The sequence below is a fragment of the Strigops habroptila genome, chromosome 3 (assembly GCF_004027225.2).
Source record: "Strigops habroptila isolate Jane chromosome 3, bStrHab1.2.pri, whole genome shotgun sequence".
In the NCBI taxonomy this organism is placed as follows: Eukaryota; Metazoa; Chordata; class Aves; order Psittaciformes; family Psittacidae; genus Strigops; species Strigops habroptila.
The window spans coordinates 22,840,463-22,863,390 of NC_044279.2; the positions used below are offsets into that span (position 1 = coordinate 22,840,463).

Sequence of the window (22,928 nt, forward strand, 5' to 3'; positions counted from 1 at the left end):
GTGTTTCACACAATAAAAGTAATTAAGAATTGTTCTATAGGTTTTGGGATGCCTAAATTTTCAGTGTATTTTCATCTTTTTTGTATAAAATGAGCTGAATGTAAATGTATTTTAATGGGTGTATCTAGAAAGATGACCTGTTATGTTAGGTCCATTGCTTTTGCGTTTAAAATAGTAATCCTGGAGCACAGGTGGAAGGAGTTCATGTGAACAGTACTGTGTTCATGAAATGAAAGTTCAGGTTCAGGAAGACCTCTTGTGTGCCAGTTCTATAGTCACAGCAGAAGAATTATCACCATCTGGTTTCAGAGGCAGGAATTATTCTATTCATTGGTGGAAGCAGCTGCTCTGGGGTTTGAAAGTGAAGTTGTCAGAATAATCTGCAGGAGTTGACGGTGTTTTTTCTTTAACACCACTCTGATGCTTGGCATCTACTTTCTTTCAGTGTTTTGTGAAATAGCTTTTGCTTTCCTTCTCCTTTGTCCCTTTTTTTTTTTTTTCCCCCTCCATTGTCCTTTTTATCATGGTTCATATTCCTGAAGCCCTGCCTTGCTTAGGAGAAAACATTCTAAGGCATTTTTGTGTGCCAACCACTGTCTTTTTGCCTGTTGGTGGCAATATTGGTGAAATTTGAATGACCTGCATTACTTCTCTGGATGACAACTGGAAATGTACAAATGGTACATTCTAGCAGAATAGGAAAGAAATTGTGTGGTGGTGCGGAGTTGCAAATTTTCCCTTTACAGGACATATGTGAAACTATTCTGCTCCTGTCCTTCTCCCCAACCCCCCAAATATGCAAAGTAAAATAGGCTAGAACATAGAACTTGAAATTATAGGAGTTTACACAGTCTTTCCACTCTACTGAAATGGTGTGCAGTTGTGTGGCCCTTTTAATGTGGATTCAGGCCCAACTGAAATTATGTAAAGCCTGTATAATTTTTTTTATTCTATGGATTTACATACATGTGGACGAAGTCGCAAGGCTGCCTCTGCTCCTTAATCCTAAAATTAGATTACTTGGCATATTTATTAACACGGAAATTAATTCTGTTGTCATGAGTTGCTATACAACCTTAAATGTCTAAGCTGATACAAACCAGTTTTTTTTCCTGTATATACTTTAACTCTCATGACTATATTTTAATATTTATTTGGAGTACTGTTGTCCTTGTTCCTAGGTTGCCTAAGGAGAAGCTGTTAGATTTTACTTACTCACTTTGGAAATTGTTTTAGGCAAGAAGTTCCACATGGAGATAAGTTGGCCTTGATTTTACAAGGGTCTGCCATTACTGCCCCAAACCCAGAATTATGCAACACATCCTGGTATGATTCTGTAATGTGGACTACACAAGACCAGAAACAAAGGAAAATAACTATTCATTTTGTAAGGCATAATGAAATGATTCAACAGCCTCAAAATGCTTTGCTTATGATAGAAGGTAAGACAAATTGCAAATATACCACTTCCTACAGCACAGTGTCCCCTCTGAGTATATATAAACTTAAGATACGTTGAAGGTGTATTGATTGTAAGTAGAGATGATCATAAAGATATCTTCAAAGAAAAGAAAAACTCAGATGGAACTTTAAGTTACTGTTGTGCAAACAGCAAAAAGTCATCTGTGAAAATCTTGTAAGATCTACTTTATGCCAATAAATTTACTATTGATTCTGCTAAAATTAACATCTCAATATGTTGTTTTCTAGCTACGTTTACTGATTTCTCAGTTCTGGTTTGAGAACTGAGAGTCTTCTAAAAAAAAATAATCTATTTTTAGTATTAATGTGGAAAAGTTTTTTGAAAGCTTCTGATAATATAAGCCTAGAATTAACTTTGTCAGCCTCTGGATGTCAGTGTTGTTCCAGATTAATAGAGCTTCTTGCAGCTAGAGGTATTTTTGGTTTGGTTTTTATAAGATTTCTTCAGAGGACAAAAATAGCCACTGGATGTTAAACAAAGCAATTTAGCAGTAATACTAATAAGGAATGTTTTGAATAGAAAACAATTGCATATAGTACCATTCTGAGTTTAAAACAAAGTCTTCAGTTGTGCTCAAGTGGTGGTGTGAATAAGTCAGGTGGCCCTTTGTGTAAGGATCAGTGACAAAACCCCTTCTGTTTTATAGTTCTGTTTTATAGTTGTTTTATAGTCAACTACTTCTGATAGTTGCTTTGGTTTTGACATGTTCCAAACTGGATTTTTGTTTTATTTTTTTTTTTTTCTCTATCTAACCTTATATTTGTGAAAACAAAAGATAAAATAATCTATCTCTACTCTGTGTTCCTAAAATAACTGGGAAAAAGAAAAACCCTATATACATAAAAAAAGTCTTGGTAAATCTTTTTTTCGGATATTAAACTGCCAGCAGATAAGTATGTGTGTATGTGGATATATGTGCTTCATGTTGGAGCTCAAGGAAAAGACATAATCAGTGTTTTCATACTTTTCCCAGAACACTGATCATGAAACTTGTCAAAGCTACATGCTTTTGAATTGTTATCTCTAAGATTTTGGAGGTGGAGATTTTGAAGTCCCCATAGAAATCTTCCCAGCACTTTTCCCATTACAGACAAACCTCAAAGGCCAGACATATTATAACATTTATTAGACAGACATCATCTAGATTCTACTCATTTGTTAAACACAAGCAATTTGCTCTTCTACAACACAATATTCTTCCTTATAATCATTATGCTGAAGCAAGGACTTCTTTTTGAGTGTTTGGCATCTTTTGGGCTGGAATTGAGGAAATAGTTGGGTAATGGACACAATTTTACATGACCCTCTACAGGTAGTGAGAGGAATCTATACCCGTTGCTACAAATTTGTTGAAATGAAGAGTGAAATGTTACAGTTAACAAGATTAACACTCCTTGCATGTCTTCATTATTTGTACATGAGATCACTGTGATTCATGTTAGTGTCAATCCTTGGCAGTTTTCTGTGGTTTATGCCAGTCTCTTAGAAATCAGAATACATTTGCTTGATGTAACTTCGTATTACAGCAAATTTGAAATTCTGGAGACCTTTTAGCAATGTCAGTTAAAACTGCCCTGAATTTTGTATGTTAATCCTTTGAATGAGAGTTCAGGTGTGCATGAGAGGTTTTATATGTGTCACTGTACTTGGAGGACCTTTGTTTTCTAACCTTTTGGGAAGCCATTTCAAATATCTGCGCCTCTGTTTTCTTTGATTTTTTTTTTTTTTTTTTAGTTTTTACTAGAAGTTAAGTTTATTGAAGTTTCGTGCTGTGCATTTTTCAATCACCAGTGATAATGCAATTTTATTGATTTTATTTTCTTATTACCTCTGTAATACAAGTGACAAGTATATGTGATAAATATTTTATAATCCAGTGTCCTAATTATTTGTCATAAAGTCTTTGAAACATCTTATAGTTAGTGGTGTACAACAAAGTTGTAGAATATATTTATTTTAAAACAGTTTGCTCTCTTTGTTAGTTGTTGTTCACTGTATCTGTTCACTGTTCACTGTAAAAATGTATGATATTAAATCATACATTTTTATTGAACTATGTTCAAATTACTGTTCTCTATGTATTAAATTAATAAATTTAACCACATTTCTACTGAATTGGTGAAATGTCAGAAAGATTCTGTAATCAGTTCTGCAGTCCATACTGTAGAGATAGAAGGCAGATTATCCTGTGACTTATAATAAATTTGAACCTTTTCCTGTCGCTGGAACTGGAAAATCTTAGGATTCCAGCTGTTAATATGTTAAATTTCTTCTGTGTTCATAGCATGGCCCCAGTTTAGTGGCACTCAAATTAGCATGAAGTTTGGTGGTTCTGCATTTCCCACCTCATGTCAATTTTGACGGGGTTGAATAACTACTTTTTCATAAACTGCTAGTTAAAAATTAATAGATTTTAGGAGCACATAGTTTGGGGTTTTTTTCTCTCTAACTAAATTGCTAGTAAAATCATAGTAGAAATTATATGAAGGTGATGCTAGCTAAATACAACTTCATGGTTACAGTGATAGCTACAAGGAAGATGTTAAGGCATCTGCTCTAGTTAATGTTCATCTTTTATTCTTTATTGAGTCTGTTGTTGAGTAAAAGTGAGAAGGTAATGGACCAATTTCTCAGTTCTCAATAGTGGATCTCAATTTTTATTGAAGGTCCTGAAATCAATATCTAATCAGCCAAGAATTGCAAGTTGTTTGATTTATTCTTGATTTATTCTTGATTACAGTTTAAAAAAAAACACTATGTCTTTCTGTTTTTAATAGGTGGAACATTAAAAGAAATCTGGAAGCTTACAAAAAGATTTAAATGTGTTATTCCTGTGAAATCCACAGAACATGATCTTGAATTATTAGATCTTTCAGCTCCTTTTCTTTTACAAGGGAACATAAAATATTATGGGTAGGTTAAAAGTATTTGTTGATATTTTAGTAGTAGCAGTAATAGATAGATATAATTTTCTTCAGTAATTCAAAACACGGTGCTCAAGGGATAACTTACCCAAAGATTCTTCGGTGCAAAATACATAATGTGATCAGCAGTACCGAGATCAGGGATGAAGTGCCATACTACTACTTTGTTTCAAATGACTCAGCTGCAACTGGGCTTTATCTTGCTCTATAAATTTTATGCCTTTAATTACACAGTGTCCCAGGTTCAGTCTTCCCTGTGGGGTGGGGGTGTGGTAGTATGCTACAGAGACGGAAATGCACACGTGAGCCTCTTTAGGTTGCAGAATTCCTAAATCTTCCACTTTTAGTCCAGATCTGCCATCTTGTGGCCAGAAAAAATACATTAAGTACATTTTCTGATCTTACGCATTAGACTAAAGTCAAAACATTTGTTGCTTTAAAATTGTATGCTGGTGGTTTTTTGTACACACGTAATATTTAAATAGAGACCCAGAAATTTCAGGCTGTCAAACCACATCTCATTCTCTCTCATTCTTACTGTTGGGAAATCTTGGGTTTGGGAAGAAATAAGGGATTTTCAAGGCCTGTTGCGATAGGACGAGGGGTGCTGGTTTTAAACTAAAAAAGGGGAGATTCAGGCTAGACGTGAGGAAGAAATTCTTTACCATGAGGGTGGTAAAATACTGGAACAGGTTGACCAGAGAGGTGGTGAATGCACCATCCCTGGAGACATTCAAGGCCAGGCTGGGTGTGGTTCAGGGCAACCTGATCTACTTGAAGATTATTGCAGGGGGTTGGACTAGATGAACTTTGAACTCCCTTCTAACCCAAACCATTCTGTGATGCTATGATTTTGGACAGCCTTTCCTAGCCATTTGCCATTTATTGAGATCCACAACACTATGAAGTGCCTCACCTACTTGTGGATATCAGTCACTGTAGAGACAGCTTCAGTAGGTTTCTGAATTCCACAGTTCCAAGGCTGTGGAATGTGTTACATGCATCTAGGTCTGGTATTGGAGCAATCCCATGCAATATGGTGTTCCTGCTCAATGAGAGCTAGCAGTAGTATCTCCAATGCACAGCAGCATGCATTTACTGAGATCAGAAATACCAGTCTACTTCATGCAAGCTATTGAGTCCTCTCTCTCAGCAATCCTAGTTAGTTCAAGCAGAGCACAGAGTTGCATTACTTCAGTCCTGTAAGCAGTAGAAAAATTTCTGTGCAGAAATACTGCATGCTTCACATGAACCCTAAAGTTTCCCTTAAAGGCCTGATAAAATAAATACAGATAATAATTTCTGTCATATATTGTTTTGACCTTTTGACACATGGCCGTTCATGGGTTTTTTTTTTAAATAAAGACAATATATAGATATTCCTACTGGGGCTGATTCTTCACCAGTACAAACTATTTCCCCTTGCACTTTCATAATCTCTGTATTTTCCCAGCTAAGCACAACTTGCCTTCAGATGTTCTCTGTTTAAATGGCTGTATTGTAAAAACCAACGCTCTATAAGATATTCCATTATTGTTTATAGAATATTTACAAAAGAGCCTCAAGAGAATGGTGACAGTTCAGAACTTTGTTCCACGTGCTTTTTTTATCGCTAGCATATACTTAGCAAAGTCTAAAAAAGATTCTGTATAGTGTAATAGAAAGCAAATTTATTTTTGCTATAGCAATGAGCTTGAATAACTATATTTATGTGTGTGCATATATGCATGTGTATTCATATATAAATATAAAAATCATAAACACTTGCATATAAAAAAATTCACAGCTCAGTTACTTTATTGGAGTTTGGGTGGGTTTTTTAAAGGAAAAAAGTAACTTCATTGAGCTTGGCCTTATATCACTTGAGCAGAACCAGTGCTGTTGATTTTTATGACACATTTTGCATGTAATTTTAAAAGGTAAAAAATGTCTATTTTGTTCTAACTGTAATATGCTAGTGCAGAAGCTTAATTTGGAAAAAAAATAGTTGTTTGGTAATTTTATTCCTTGAGGCAAATGAGAACAACATTAAATACAGTTCTCCAACATTTTTATCGACTTCAACATTTGCTATGTCTCATGTAAAATTTATAATTACTGGTGTAAATACAAGTAATAAGAGACATTGTTTAATAACTCATAGTTAATATTTTTTAACATGCGTAAAGCCAAATTTCTTGTCTAACTCTGTTGTGTTTTTAGCGTGCTACGAGTTCAGATTCATTCCTGCTTTTACAGAGTGAGTTGTTTGTATTGCTAAACAGCAAAGTACTGACATATGAATGTATATTTAGCAATGTAGTGATCTTATAATCATAGAATAGTTTGGGTTGGAAGAGACTTTAAAAATCATCTAGTTTCAAGCCTCCTGCTATGGGCAGGGACAGCTTCCACTAGACCAGGTTGCTCCAAGACCCATCCAACCTGGCCTTGACCGATGCCAAGAATGGGGCAGCCACTGCTTTTCTGGGCAACCTGTGCCAGTGCCTCACCACCCTCACAGTAAAGAATTTCTTCCTAATGTCCAATCTGAATCTACCCTCTTTCCCTTTAAAGCTATTTCCCTTTGTCCTATCACTACACACCCTCGTGAACAGCCTCTTTCCACATTTCTTAGAAGCCCCCTTTAGGTAGTTGAAGGCTGTTCTAAAGTCTCCCCAGAGCCTTCTCTTCTGCAGGCTGAACAACTCTGACTCTCTCACCTTTGATATACAGTTTTCCTCCTTTCTATTCACCGAGGTGGTCTTTTCCAGACCAAAATGATTTTGTTTCTCTGCAGGGATAATTCAAAAGGAGCATTAAGGGGTTTGGTGTGGTCTAAAGCTTGTTTTTCTGGTAAAATAGTTATTTTAAAAAGCAGTAGAAATACTTTTGCACTCCCACTGAGTAAGAAAATCAGAATTTTTATTTTTAATTTTTATTCTGTGCAGAAACTTCTAGTATAAATAAATCAGTGTTTGCTTAGTCTCAGTATCTTGTTTTAAATGCTAGGTGCAAGCAGTGTTCAACTCCAAAGCCTATGAAGAGTCTAAGTTCCATGGCAGCAGAACGACAACCATCATGGGAACCAACTGAAATAGCACAAGGTTGGCTGACATGATATTGTCCTGAAATACTTTCGTGCCTTGATTCTGAAGTGTTTATATGAAACAGTTTGGTTTCTGGGTTGCAGTTTTGTACGGGAAGCATGTCATTTATGGTTATGCTTGAACATGAAGCTGTAAAATTTATTCACCTTTACCAGTTGAAATAATATGTTTCCTTCTGAAACTGTCACGGTATTATTTAAAGGATTTTACATGTTAAAGAGTTTCTTCTACCATGGGTGTCCCTAGTAACACCTATTGTGGCACATCACAGATGTGATGAATTTTTGGTTGCAGATGTCATTTTTAAACTCTACATACTTGCAGTCCTAGAAATTAGTCTTGCTTTTCCTTTTGAAGATACAGTTTTTCTGACCTAAAGACAGTCTTATTTAATGACTAGTGTAAGTTAGACTTTTTCTTCTGTAAGCATTATTGATCCTAAGCATATTCCAGAGAGTCTGCAAGAAATAATATTGAAGTTAAAGGAATTATACCATAACACATGTTACATGCTTTGTGTTACTTTATGTAGTCAATACATTCAAATGCTGGAGGTAAAATGGAGCTTAAAACTTCACATTAAAGAAAAAGAATATTCTCATGGTTATGTGTTCATGTTCTGACATATTAAGTTGTAATATCTAGCAGTATTTAAGCTTGGTAAAGGTTTTATAGAAGAAGAAAAACTATTTGAGCAGTACAGTGGTTCTCTTAAATAAACTGTCATAATTATATTCTCTTAAATAAATGTAAAATATAACTGGCAGTATTACAGCATCTGCTATTGACATTTAATTCTCAAAATGAAAACAATATTCATTAAACACTTTCTGCATTTGAACTATTTTATGTATAGTATTCTTTTATCGTATGTATTTTCAGACTAAACTGTAACCTGCAAGTATATCAGATCAGTTGAACATAAAATGACTAGCCAATTTAAGTAGATGTACCCAGAAAAGGCTGATGAAGAGTTGCAGTAACTTTGTATGTTTAAGATATTTTATGTTTGCAGCATGACAATTACTGCTGCCAGTGAGAGAATGACTACAGTCATTTATGTATGCTGGAATATTTTCAGAACTGCCAGCAGTTTTTCTGAATAAGGCTTTGCCTGGTAGTTTTTACTACATCACATAAAAGAAATATTTTCCTCAGAAGATATGTTTTCAGGTGGAATGGCATCTTACTATCACTGAACTAAGAACAAGTCTCCTTTAATCTTCCATGGATAAAAGGAGTAGGAGGATCCTACCAAGGTAGTATCTAAGATCTAAGCAAATATTAGCATTTCTTTTACTAGGATGAGAATAAGTACTTAAAAAAAAAATTCTGCGTGTTTATAGACTGATCTGTTAAAGTGTTTCTAGGCAGATTGCAATGCACTCTCAAAATACAAACCACATCTTGCTATTCAGAGCCTTTATTTTTTTGGCTTGTCAATTTATACTTTTAATGGCAGTCTTCAAAGTCAGTTTCTGTTAAAGGAAGAATATTGTCAGCTTGAGTTGTTATGGTTTGTCTTGCATACTGATTCTAAGAAACAATTTTTTTTTTTTTTTTCCTTCAGTTTTAGGCATTGAGCCACTCCAGTATGTTTTTATTATGAAGTTTACACTGGTTGATGGAACAGGAGCACTAGATGCATACCTTTTTGACTATGTAAGTAAATACAGATAAAGGTAGACTATACAAATTATGTGGCTTTGGATTTTATTTGTTTTCAAAATAGCAAATGTATGTACAGAAATATTCATTCTGTGTTACCTGCAGTGTTTTGCAGGGACAGGTGCAAGTGCTGTAATGTTATTAACACTGTCCATCAATGAAGATACATGGAATGTAATTTTTAGTAACAAGAGCTGGTCATTGCTTCCTACATCTCCGATTTAGGGTTGAAGATGAATTGTATATGTGTGGCATCCTCCTTAGTGAATTTACTCCTTTACATGTGTGTTTGTGTGCAGTAGAAATATCTGTTGCTCTGTACTTTGTGGTTTGTTGTTTTTTTTTTTCTCTTTTGTTTTACCTTTTGGGGTTTTTTTTTGGTTGGTTGGTTTGTCTTGGTTTTTACACAGACATGCACATGCCCATTATAGTTACTACCCTAAATTTTGAGATGGTATGTTAATAATTTTAAAAAGGGAATAATAAAAAAGTGAGAAGAGCTTGGCAAAGAATAGAATTGTAATCTAAAATAGATTAGTATTACATTATTCCTTTTGTCCTTCTATAAGTGCATTTGTGTGTTTTCTTATTCCAGCAGTTCATAGTTGGGAATATCAGGATCTCACAATACACTTTGGAGTAATCTATCTACCCAAATGGAAAATAATCAGTGTAGTGGCAGTTCAGAATTACAGCTTTGTCCAAAATAGGACAGAGAAACAATTTAGTGGGATTTTATTTTTCCCCCACAACGATGCTAATTAATGTGTATATATCTACAAGTTTTCCACCATTACTACGTGACTTTGAATGAGACTTTGAAGGGAATACTCTTCCCTTACTTTTAAGACTGTAAGGAAAAATAATATTTGGAAAACCTGTGTGTTTTCTTAAAACACACGGTGTATTAGCAGCAAAGGAGGTCAAAGACGGCAATCCCCATTTCAGCTAGTTGACTTTGCCTTCTACTACTGTCCTTTTTATATCGAGAAACTAAACTGCAAAAGGAAAGTGGGGAAAAAGATTTTTAAACCATGTCTTGATGCAGAATTCCAAAAACGTCAGGGTAGCTCAGATTCTTAATCAGATACTGCTCAGTACTACAGCTTGGCTGCAGGAAAAGCAAAACCACAGTTTCTTCTGAAGTGCCAGCTGCTAGCCTTCCTGCTGGTGGCACTTCAAAGACAAGCCAATACCTTCCAAGCCTGAACTTGAGTCCTCCAGCACCACCTGAGAAGGAACTGGCCTACTTTGAAGTGCAGCTTCACTAATTTCCAGTCATGCTTCCATAGGAATGCTCTCAGTTCTTTTCTTTCCTCTCCTCTTTATAGGAAAAGGCATTGAAGGAATTTAAAAGTTTTATGGTCAGAAGAAGAATTGGAAGAGGAAAAAGTAGTTGTCTGTCAATTTTGCTACTGGATCATCTGTTAACTTGTGATCACTTCCAAAGAACATGTCACAGAAAAATTTCACAAAGGCAGATAATTCTGTATTTCTATCTTTTAACAAAAAGTAGAAAGTGCCATCAAAAACCTTAGCTCACTTTGTGAAGGTATCAGTTGTTGAGTCTTTAGAGATACAAAATCAGGTAACAAACTTAGAAAAAATAAAATGAGACTTTTGTGAGTCATACTTACTGTATATGGTTTAAAAATACACAGAAAAGGTTTATTTGGCATTTCAGTGTTCCATTCTTTATCTTACTCCTCCATTCAGAAATGTATCCTGCAGTATAAGCCTTTCTCCATGGTTTCTAAAACTATCCAAAAATAAAAGTCATGCTAAGGGAGTTCCACTTACACAAAGCCAGGTTGCAGTGCCCCCTTGTTTTCAAGTCACTTTGTTCCTCTCAAAATGTTCTGCTCACAGCTGTGAGGGACTGTTGAGGAGGACTGAGCATCCTCTGTGGCCATAACACTGTTTGCTTGTGGAGGTTTATGAGGAATGTCTGCCAGTTATATGTGTGCTTTCTAGGTGGCTGTAGTCCTTGAATACTCAGGGGTACTGAAATACAGACTGTGAATTTTTTCAGTTTGGATTTTTTTCTGTATCTGAACAGTTTCAGAAATAATATTGCTCTTCTGTTGTGTTACCTATCTGGATAATTTGAAGTTCTGTAAATTATAAAAAAAAACCTCATGCATTGAGGGTTCTGGCTAATGATTTCTTACCCCTCTTCCAACACCTCATACTTTTCTGTTCTCTTCCAGGAAAAGTTTTTCAAAATTCCTGCTTCTGAAATCTTAACTACTGATTTTCTTCAGCAAAAGATGCAGATGATCATGAATGCGCTCTGTCCTCCTGGAGGAAAATTAGGTCAGCTTGCTGATATTTTAAAAGGGGGATGGGAAGGGAAAGGGTCTTTCAATCTGCGATTGCATATGCAAAGTCTTAGAATTCATATTACACATGGGCAAAACTCAGAACAGAGAAATGCAGGATCTGGTAAGAAGAATTCAGGTTATTTGTTCAATACATTTCTATAATAGTAGGACTTCCTTTTGAGAAACAAAAGCAATGGTTCAGTAAATTCTCATGTAGCATGCAGTGATGTGTGAATACAGTCATGCCTGTGCAGGCACTAACATGTCATTTGTATTCATAACCAGAACACCCTCGTACTGTCACATTAGGGAAAACTGAAAAGGAATTCGGCACATGGCACATGCTTTGTGCGAGGTTCTAATTGTGAATGCTCATCTGACTCAGAGCATCCCTTACTGCAGGAAACATCCATGGAAATTGAACAAAAACTTAATCCAAACCCAAGCACAGAGGTTTTTGTGCAATATTTCAGTTGTGGCAGAAAGTAGCTCTGCAGATGCCCAAAGTAGCTGTATGTCTCTGCCACAGCTCCAACCTTTGCAATGTATTCCCTCTAAGCACCTGGCTGTGAGTGGCCACCACAACCATGCTGGAGTCTTTACCAGACCTGTAAAAAGTGGCCCTGTTGTAAAGGGTGTCAAGGATGTTACCTTTGAGACCAATAAAATTGTCTCATTGAGACACATGGAAAGGAGTTTTTATTGCTGGAAAGTCTTTATAAGTGCTGTGCTGAGGTACAACTACTGGCACCAAGTGCATCAAGGGGGTGCAGGAGTGGGGAGGGCAAGGCTTGGGAATTTGTCACTGAACACCATTTCAGATGGTGTGAGAAATTTTTAGATACAAATTGGAATTTCAAAATTAGTAATTCATTTATTTTCCTATTAACTGTTGTATACATTTAGATATCCTAGTAAAGATCCTGCCCAAATTATACTTCTGTCTTATAAAAAATAGAAATTAGTATTAAACAATAATTTTGGTTTTGTTTATAGATGACTCGCCATGGCTGGAATGCTTCATCAAGTCCTATAATGTCAGAGATGCGATGAAACATCAAGTTTATTATCAAATTTTTGACACTACAATTGTTGAAGATGTTCTATAGTGATGTGTTGCTAATTGGATTCTTATTGGATTACTTCCTGGTTTGGGATCAGCGACTGTATAAAAAATCTTCGTTCCTGTCTTAGGAATTCAACCTGTATGTATGAAGTTTTAGTTTGTATATTAATGTGAATGGGAATTATGCTTTGATGTATTTACTACTTTCCTGGCATGCAGCCTTATGATCTGAGTGCAAGTGCAGGTGCTAAGCTTTTCACTGGAGGCTGCTTGGCTCAGGCTGATGGAAGCAATCTAGTATCCATCTGTCCTTCAAGAAGGCAGTGATGAGGTTACTCTAAACTGGTGTTTAACTCAGAAAGTACAGTCAGAATTTTGCTGCTTTGTTCATTTCTGTTTTAAAATAAACAGTGTCAGCAGAGATAGGGAAAAGGAGCGCTTCAGTAAACTTTCTCTCAGACAACTTTATGCAAGCATATGTTGCTGTTCTCGGCCAGTTTGATGGGGAGGTTGTCCGTTTTTAGACTAATTTGATTTTGCACCGATACATACGTTTAGACAGAGCTCTTCCTGATAATCACAATAAGGTAATTGCTGTGTGCACCAGTTACTATAAATTTTGATGGAGATATGAATGTGACTGTGTAATGATTATCACTAAAAGTCAAGCTATGAAGGTAAGGTAAAATTGTAAAATGAATATTGACATTCACTAGAACATAATGGTTTTTAAGGTGGTCTTACTGGGTATCAGAGTTAATAAGCATGCTTATTAGCTGGGTCTGTGTTTTCAAAGGCTTTCACATATCTGGCTCAATTTACTGTCAGATTACACTGCCCAGATCTGCCTTTTCTGTTTTACATAATCAGATTATATGGCTAAATTTAGAGTTACAGAACTGATCTAGTGATATTGTGGCTTAAAAATACTACTGGGCTAGAAAAATTACTCAGTGGTTTTACTTTGCATTCAGAAGTCTGTAGGACAAATTCAGGACATGTTTCTCCAAGGATTATTAATGTAGAAATCATTGTCAAATCAAATGCGTTCTGTCAGAGCAAAATTGATTAATATTTACAACAGCTGGTTTTTAAGGAAGTTCAGAAGCAAGATGGAATGTTTGTAAGTAAACTATTATTTTGATAGTAGATGACATTTTTTTTTAATTTATTTTTCAGGGTTGTTTTGATTATGCAATTTGTCATTTCATCTGAATATCTTCTGATAATTTTCTGGTACTCTAAAAAATTATACTGGGTTTATATGTCATAAACTAGGAGATTTCTTGATTGATTTACTGATTGGTATATGGGGAGAATCAATATTAAAAGTGGTTAGAGGATATTTCCTTTCAAGAACATGTAAAAACAACTTTGGAATTGAACAAGCAGCTTACAGAGAAGCAGTACTGTCTTACGAAAGCTTGACTGAATCTGTGAATTAATGCATAAACAAACAATAGTTAGAACAGTTTATTAAATTAATATTATAAAAATTTAGGCACTGGCCCTATCTAAATGATTTCAGAAGTTAGGGGTTAAATTGAAGGCAATCATTTTTGCTTTTCTTGTATATAGTGTATGAAAACATTGGAATGAAATGTTTTTATTTTAAATTTTTGTTAACTTAGGTACTGATATTGTACATTTTTTCTAAATGAGTCTTTTTAAAATAATAAATAAGAATGTTTTGAACTTTGATGTAAACTGTATCAATTTCACCACATCCCTTGCCCAAACTCCCTGCCAGAAAACCCTGCATATGTATCACTTCACTTTTCATTCTTGACTATTGTATTGAAAAGTTTAATAAAGATTTTCCAAATATTGAGGTTTTCTTGTACTTGACTTTTAGTTCCTAGGTTTTAAACTTTGTTGTCAGTAGCTTTCATCCAACAAAATGCTCCAAATTAATGTTTTTATACTTGTTGGATTGAAACATACATGTTTAATTCTCTAAATATAATTCATAGAAATAATTCTAATTAGTTATTAAAAATTATGTATTTGGCAATACTAAAGATAACTGTAAAGAAAGGAATTAGTGCACAGACAGTTGAAAATGTCTGTGTCTCATTGGTAGCCTTTATATAGAGAGATGGAAGTCACAGAGATGGGACTCAGTCCTTTAGGTACTTACCCTGGCAAATGCTGAGGCCTGCGAATGGCTGACTGATGGATGGAATATTGAGATCACTGTGTCCTGAACTTACAGCACCACGAGACTCCAGTTTCTGAAAGCTGAGCATCCTGGGCAGCAATGACTTTTAGCCATTACTAGCAACTTTCTGAATGGAAACAAGAGTCATGTTGCCCTTGGTCAGTTTCTTGATTTACAATATGTGATTTACGGTTCTGAAACATTAATGTCTGTTTTAATAGTTAAAAAACCCCAACCTGAAATAGATGACAGTGTATGTAAAGACACTCAAAAGTTGAACCAAAAGTAAATCAGATTAACATTGGTACACTCAGATCCAATGAAAAATCCAGGCATGTCTTCTGGTATCTTGCCTTTTTCCTCCATCCACATACATCCTAGCATACAGGGTAACTGCATCAAAGCATCAGCGTCTTACTAGAAATGTGGGCTAAATGGTAAATCTGTATGGAATGTGAATTACATAGCACACAGCAAGCAACATCACCATGGGCAAGGGCAAAGAATATCCGATTGTAAAGCGGGAGCTGTGAGGGAAAACAACTATTAAAGAACAATAAAGGAACATGAACCCACCCCCCCTCAAATACACAGGTAAGTGCGTAAAAGTGGTGAAATTAAAAAAAAAAAAAGTTTTCAGAAGAAAAGAAACAAACAAGAACATAAATATGGAATAGTGTTTTGGGGATTGGGCTCCTTGAAGTCCTTGTTTTGATGGGGTTTAAAAACACAGGATTGGAAGTCTCTCTAAAGTCATTTGAATTTAACATCTCTTGGAACTCCAATTGGAAAGACAGAAAGTAAATAAATATATACTGCAGAAACAAAGAGTCATTCCTGGTAGGTGACTTGCTGTTCAGTGGTGATTGGACTTTCTCATCAGCTTTTGCTGTTATGGGATCCAGAGATTCACAGACAAGACTTTGAAATGCTTTGCTTAATACTAATCCTTCAGCTACTGAGCACCAGGAAGTAGGGATTCCAGGAAAGACAACAGAGCCCACAGGCTAACAGCTGGGGCTTGCAACAGAAAGAAGAGAGTTTATGGTGTTAGCAGGGATGAGGTTTAGCTCTTCAATACCAGTGTCTTACATCCACAAGAATTTACTCACGTTAAGTTACTTTTTGGATGAAGACTTTGTGTTAATATGTGAAAGTGTCAGGAGCTGGGGCAATTCAAAAAGGGGCAAGACCAAATATTGAAATGGAGTTGTGAAAAAGCAAGTATGTATGTTCGAGTTCTTCAGATGGAATGGGAGCACTGCAGGAAATTTTTTTCAGTGGAGGAGAGAAAATTTTTCAAATACGAATTTGCCACAAAGAAGCATTGTTCTAAGTGTAGTGAACAGTGAATATTAAGAATTTGAAACGAGGAAGTTCAGCAGAAGATGGAGAGAGAAGGAAAGAAAGAACTTTCAGAGGACAGTAGCAAAGGCAGAAGTGATAGAAAGTCTATGAGATGGTTTGCTGCAGCTCCTGTTTACAGCATTTCCTATACAAGAAATTCCCATAAGAACTATGATTTGTTGAAACATCTATCTGATGAAGGATTACCAGATCCTAAGTGCTTGAAAAATAGAGAGCAGAAATATGCCATTATTAATGAGCTCATATTTGTGCTAAAGCTACAGATGAAGTTCATCCCAGGACCGTGCTACAGTGTGTTTTTCCTTCTTGTTTTCTGCTACAGCTCCGATACATGCCTGCTGAGGTAATGCCATAAAACTACTGCAGCATTATCATCAGTCTGCATAAACTGAGCAAATTCAAAGTCTAGGAATAAATCTGTGTTTAGTAGGTACTTGTTTTAATTTGAATTTTTGCAATGAGGAGGAAATGTGCTTAATGTGGTAATATGCAGCAGAGAGGAAAAAATTACTTTTTTGTCCCATAACTGTTCTATTACAAATGCAAAGTTTTGAGCATAAATTTGTTCTGTACCTTCTCCTGTGTGTGTACACAGGAGAAAAATACAGTTAAAAAATACAGTTTTGTGAAGTACAAGCTACATCTTTAGAATTGAGTCTGAATTTAACTGTAATTTCAAAGACTGGGTATCAGGTAGCTTTGAGTTATGGACGTGTTATTTCACTGAAGGCAATTCTCTGAATGATAGCAGTTTAGAAATGCTGCTTGAATTTTGTGACTAAAAGAGTGGCAAAACTGTGAACACTAAAATCTACTGACAGATTTGAGTACAGACTTCATTTCTTTCTTCTGTCTACAAATGACCCCTTAAGCAACCCAAAGCTCTTCTGAAGCAACGCTTCAGATGACAAATATGATCAGTCACAGGCAGGATGTGTATTTACCAGAGGGGATTTTTATTGTTTTGAGCAGGGGGTAAGAGGTTTGCACCAGACAGCAGTGTTCCATGCTGTTATTCTAGCATACATTCATATGATACTCCATCTTGAAGGATACTCTTTTCCTACCACATTTACTATGCTAAAGGTGCAAAATCTCTCTTAAAGGGAGACAATTACTTTACAATTCCCTATTTGTTGTGTTTTGTTGAGGGTAAACCAACTAACATTAAAAGGAGAAAGGTGAAGAATTGCTTTTTGCCTACAGGTCAGTCTGCATTTTGTTAGCAAGGTGCTGCGGCTTGGGTCTTTCTAGCAGGAAAACGCAGCAGAAAAGAAAGATTGAAAAGCTTAATTTGAAGAGATGAGAAAGGTCAGAAGTTACACAGGAAGGGACAGTAAAGAACAAGGAGTGTGCCTTAAAGATCTAACAGAGCCTTTCTAAAAATCAGATATTGTAACTTGAAAATCCTGATGCAAATCTGTTGACTGCCATGATCTATATGATTTGTTAATGATTAACCTTTTGAATATCATTCCAATCTGTAAGTGATTAACTAGACTACTAAATGACAATTATGTTTCTGAACAAGTTTAATCCCTCTGGATTCAGCTACTGGAAATTGTTTCTATTTGAAATGAGAGATGTCAGTTTGGTTTTCCTTTAAAAACTGTGTGAAAAAAAAACACTTGGCAAAATTACAACATTTGTCGTTAGCTAGATGCGTTCTTGCTCTTCACTAACTGCCAGGGCCTGCTCACATCAGATCATTTTTTTCTGGCAAGGACTATAGTCCACAATGGTACCTTGTAAGTGTGCCTATTCACAGCAAGCTTACCAAAGCATTGTAAAAATAGCAAGAGTTTTCAAAGCTCATTTAGCTCTTCTGCAAGACCTAGAAAAACATGAATGTCTCTGGCCTACTTTTCAGTCTCAGTAAAGAGGTGGCTGATCTGATGTGATGGGACAGGGAATTCTTAACCCATTGCTTAGTGGCAATGGCAAAGATACTCAAGCCTCATTTTAAATATTGAGGTCATTGGCTAGTATGTGTCAGGAAAGCACAGAGCTGTACCAAATACTCCTGTCAGGAGCACATGCACCAAAGAAAAAAGAACAGGAAGCCAATTCTAATTAAAACTGACACAAGGGAAAATGTGACAGTGGTATATTCTACTTTTGGTAGTTCATCTTTTCTAGTGAATTCTGGTCTGAAACTTAATAGTAAAGAAAAACTTAATCTGATTAAAAGCATAATGGAAATACTTGCTTAAATAGAGTAGAGACCACAGAAGGGGCACTGTACTGAGAAGCACTTTTTTTCTTATTGAAGATCAACTTGTCTTCCTGGAGTTCTTTAGGTAATTCTCCTCATAGTCAGTACTTAGGTTCCCAATCCAGTCCAACCAACCTTTGGATTTTCCATCTTATTTTACTGGAACTGAAGTGTAACCATCGATGTCAGCATAGAAAAACACAACTGCTTGGAGGCTGTCATTGTTTTAGGCTCCAAGAGGCTATCCTGAACATACTAGGTGATAACAAATGTCACTAATATTCATGAACAAGTCCTCTATGCAGTCTTTATCTGTAGTAAGGTGGCTGGAAGACTTTTGTACAAGGAGTTTGAGATACATGAGCTTGCTGCCTTCTCATGTATACAGGTGTACTCTGAATAGCCTCTGAGTGCTTACCAACAGAGTAATCCATGATTACTCATGTGTATGCCTCTGTAACACGGATAGCATGCAACTGCTTTATACAACAGCATAACTGACCAAGGTATACATAATAAAAGCATAAGTAACCAATTTGCATGTATTCAATTACACATATAGCACCTTATCTTGTGCACTTCAAATACATATGCACTTCTATGGCAACCATAGTTTTATCGAGATAGAGTATCGGAGCACGCTATCCAAGGGACTCATCAAAGCAGAGTCCGGATCTCAAACCTGACAGCTGCCAGTGGCTGATGAAGCTGTACCTGAGAGTGTCAGTGAACACAGAGCTGGTGAACCCCACCACCAACTGGAACATCGTGCAGCATGCCATGACCCACAAGGAGGGGTCCTGATTTTGGTCAAAGAGAACAGCGTGAAAATTGACAGCATAACAAATAAATCATGTGGAAAGTTGTTAATCCAGAGTAATTGTAGCCTGTTCACTGATGGAGCAGAGCCAGGCTCTTGATAAGATGTGAGAGTTTGGTAAACACAAGTAAGTTTGATTATGATCCATAAATGGCTCGATTTTCCAAAGTAAGAGCAGAAATAATGTGGGACACAAATACGCTGTCCTCAGTTACCTGAAAAACACATTATTAAATACTTACAGGGTGTATCATTCCCTGTACTAGATGCATACAACTTAAATGCTGGTTGGCAATAGAGGATTTGGGCATTTTAATCAAGACAAGAACTTAACACTTGAGGCCTAATTGTACAAATAACCCATCTGTCTTGTACAGTGCAGAACAGAGTGGTATTTTTAAGGCTAAATCAATCCTTTAGAAATTAGGCAATCTGTTGCCACTTCTACCCAGCTGTGCTTCAGGCAGTGGCATTATTAGCCATTAACTCATCTAGTACTAAGCGACATGCAAGTGGACAGAAAGAGCTTCAAATAATTGAGCAAATTATTATCACATCTCTTCTTTTCATGGTACTGGAACTGCTGCAGCCCCAAAGGTGTATGTACTCACTGAAAGAAAATGCTGCTTCATTTATAAACGTGTACAAGAAGGAATTGGGAAATTCTCCACAGATTTCTCTTAATTTTCATTTTATTATTATTTGAAGATGTTGTAGAATAAGTGTTTTTTATGTAAATAAGATCTTCACAACAAAAGGCATGAGCCTTTTGCTCTTCCCTTTATTCTGTAATGAGAATCTCTTTGGCATATGTCTGAAGGATGTTTAAGCTTTTCTTGTTTACCTTTATTGTTCTGGTTGCATCAAGATGCTTTCAAAGGGAAACCTACTTTAAAGATACACAAACTGAGCATGAGGACTGAAAGTTGACTCTGATGAAGAGAAGAAACAAGCATAGAGACAATCCCAGTAAGTCTTTTGTGAGTCCTTCTTCAGTATTGTCCAACAAGACTATGACATTATTTTTTTTATACATTTTGCCATAGGCTCGTGTGTCCACTTAAAAGAAATCCAAAGTCAAAACCTTTGCAGTATTTCTTGAGGCAGTGGCTATCATCTGGACAGTTCAGTCCATTTATTCAACTATGATCTTCTGCAGCCACTTGAGATATAAAGAGCATTGTGAAACTGAAGAAGCTTCAAGGTGTACCAGTAAATTCAGATATTCATTCAGGACAGATGAATGAAACAAGCGGTCAGGTGAAACTACTCCTCAGTATTTGAAGCAATTGCTAATGTCTGACAATGACAGCTCTGAATGAAAAATGTGTTAGATATAATACTACTTGGGGAGTAAGATTTATACTTGCCTTTGTGTTTTACAGAGGAGCATTTTAATTCACTGTGGTAATACTTCAAACTTAGATCAGACCTTCAAGTGCTATTCAAACGCAGAACAGGAATGAAAAAAATAAATTCTGACACAATGAGCTGAAAGGGAGCAAGGATTAGTCAGAAAAATTGCCTTTAGACAATCACAATAGCAACCATATTTCATTGTAATTTACTTAAAAGAGCAAGACCTCAGCCTAAGCAATCATGTTATCTTGTTAGGAGTGCATCTGAAGCATTTGCTAGCTGATTTCCATAGGCAGAAAACATCTGACTAATGCACATCATTTTTAAGCCGGTTAAGCCAGCGACCACAGCCAGAGCCAGGAATCATGTGTGTTATGCCCCTCACAGACACACATATGGAGACAGTCCCTGTTGTAGATTGTGCATATTTATAATCAGATGCAACATAGAAATGAAACAGAAAAATGGGGGAGATGTTAAAGAAAGGTTGTCAGGATAACAGTTAATATAACAAACCTACATAGCAGCTACAGGCCAGCTCATCATGCCCATTTTCCCAGAAGAGGTATCATTGTATTTCAAGTCCACCAAGTACAAGAAATTTAGTTTCCTGTCTTAGCTTTGCTACAGGCCAAGGGTTCAAATACTGCTCATCTCCCACTTGAGAAAGTAACAAGGTTGTTAAAAGCACTTTGAGAGCTGTTCATCTTGTCTTTTGAAAAGGTGGCAAGGGCTTTGCCCAATGACTTTGTTAGAGGCTTTAATTCAAAGCTCTGAAGCACTACTGAATTATTCTTTTTCCTAAGGAAACAGACTGAAAGCAACAGGACATCATGCATGAGGTATGAAATAGATCTTTCCTCTGTGTTAAAACTATAGCAAGAAAATTATTGTATATGGAGAAAACCAAGTTTGATTGAAGTTCATCACTTAATACTTCTAAAAGAAATAGAAAAATCTCCTACCTTCTGAGATTATACACCGGTCTTGATATCATGCATAATGCTTTGTGGATATGAAAAATAGCTAAGAACTGGATCTTTACAACTTCATGGTCGTTCTTTTTGCACATCCAAGGCAGGAAACAATTTTTGAAAGTTTGCCCAGTGTTGGTTTTCATTTTCAAGCAAGTTAAACACCTTTTTATGCCAAACTCTTAGAGTTTGAGTTGAGATTGACATAGCCTTTCTTTGAATACTGATGAATGATCATTTTATTTTTGGAAATATGGAGATAAGCCCTCTTCTTGCTTTCTTAAACTCAATAAGCCTTATTCATCCCTTGTGTAATTATGGCAATTCCAAAGCAGTTATGCTACCAATAGGCTGGACTATGTGAATCATATTTGCCAATGTATGACTCTCTAGAAAACAGAATGAAAACCTAAACATATTTCACTTTGTAGCAAAGATTTACTGTTGGCCTCAGACTGCTGCAGCTGATTGTTAATTAGACATTTGGCCTTAAAAAACAAAACTATGTAAACACACCAAAATCTTTCATGATTATGATTGTTAATCTTGTTAGAGTGTCATACTTACCAAAGCCATCATGGGAAAGTAAGTATAATTATTATAACAGTACAGGCAAAAGACCTTTGAAACTTATGGCACTGGCAAAAGGCTAGAGCTCAATTCTTTCTGATACAGGAAGCAATTTTTATATCTCAAGCCGAGTAGTTTGTTATGTGTTGGTTGGAACACATAATGGAAAAGAATTCCTCTAACAGATTTATCCCTTTAATAGATAAGCTATGCTTCACAGTCTACCTTTTTGAGAAAAAGGAGCCTGTGTGTATACATTTAATAGGTTTAGTGCTCCTGCAGGAATTCATTTAAAATTGCTTCATCTATAGCAAAGAACATGGATGGAATTTGTGCACCTGAATAGAAAAAGGAGCTGACAGCCTTGGTCTGATACCAAACTCTGTGGAGGTGCCTCTGTGTCTGGTTTACCTGACTGCATTCTGAAATGCTGCCCTACTCTGAAAACTCATGTGGTGAAAATATAGCAGTCACTTCCTGGTCTGGGAAGGATGGCATGGGTTCAAAGATCCCACACTGACAGTGCTTAGTTGGTACTTAATGTTAGATGGGAGGTCCTCTGAATTTTGTCTGGGTACTGTGAATCCAGGTTGCTGATTTGCTCTCAGGCATGACCACTGATATCCTGAAATATCACCACTGGATCCTGGAAACAACTGCTGTCTTCTCTTACACCTCCATGGAAGGCCCTGTGCATCAGCAGGATTTGCACAGGTACAGTTCTTTCTGAAGATGCAACTTCATAAATCACTTAAGCCCCAGCAAGTCTATGATGCCACCAAAAAGATGAGTCTTTCATTTTCTTCTGCTTGTAAGTTCCCTAGCCCTCCTTCATGATGGTAGTAGTAGGGTTGTGTGATCCCTGATGTAGCTCAAAAATAATTTTTACAGAGAGAGAGAAAAGGAG

The 22,928-nt window shown here is 36.2% G+C and overlaps 1 protein-coding gene across 2 annotated transcripts in view; it reads left to right on the forward strand.

The window, feature by feature from the left end:
* Positions 1-14,385, forward strand: part of POT1 (protection of telomeres 1) — a 70,661-nt gene extending 56,276 nt beyond the window's left edge. For both annotated transcript variants that reach the window (XM_030479282.2, XM_030479284.1), the window contains exons 16-21: positions 1,237-1,442; positions 4,261-4,396; positions 7,399-7,493; positions 9,067-9,158; positions 11,375-11,480; positions 12,485-14,385. In XM_030479282.2, coding sequence (XP_030335142.1) covers positions 1,237-1,442; positions 4,261-4,396; positions 7,399-7,493; positions 9,067-9,158; positions 11,375-11,480; positions 12,485-12,597 — 748 coding nt within the window. In that variant the 3' untranslated portion in view covers positions 12,598-14,385. The remainder of the gene's footprint in view (positions 1-1,236; positions 1,443-4,260; positions 4,397-7,398; positions 7,494-9,066; positions 9,159-11,374; positions 11,481-12,484) is intronic.
* The last annotated feature ends 8,543 nt before the right edge of the window (positions 14,386-22,928 follow it).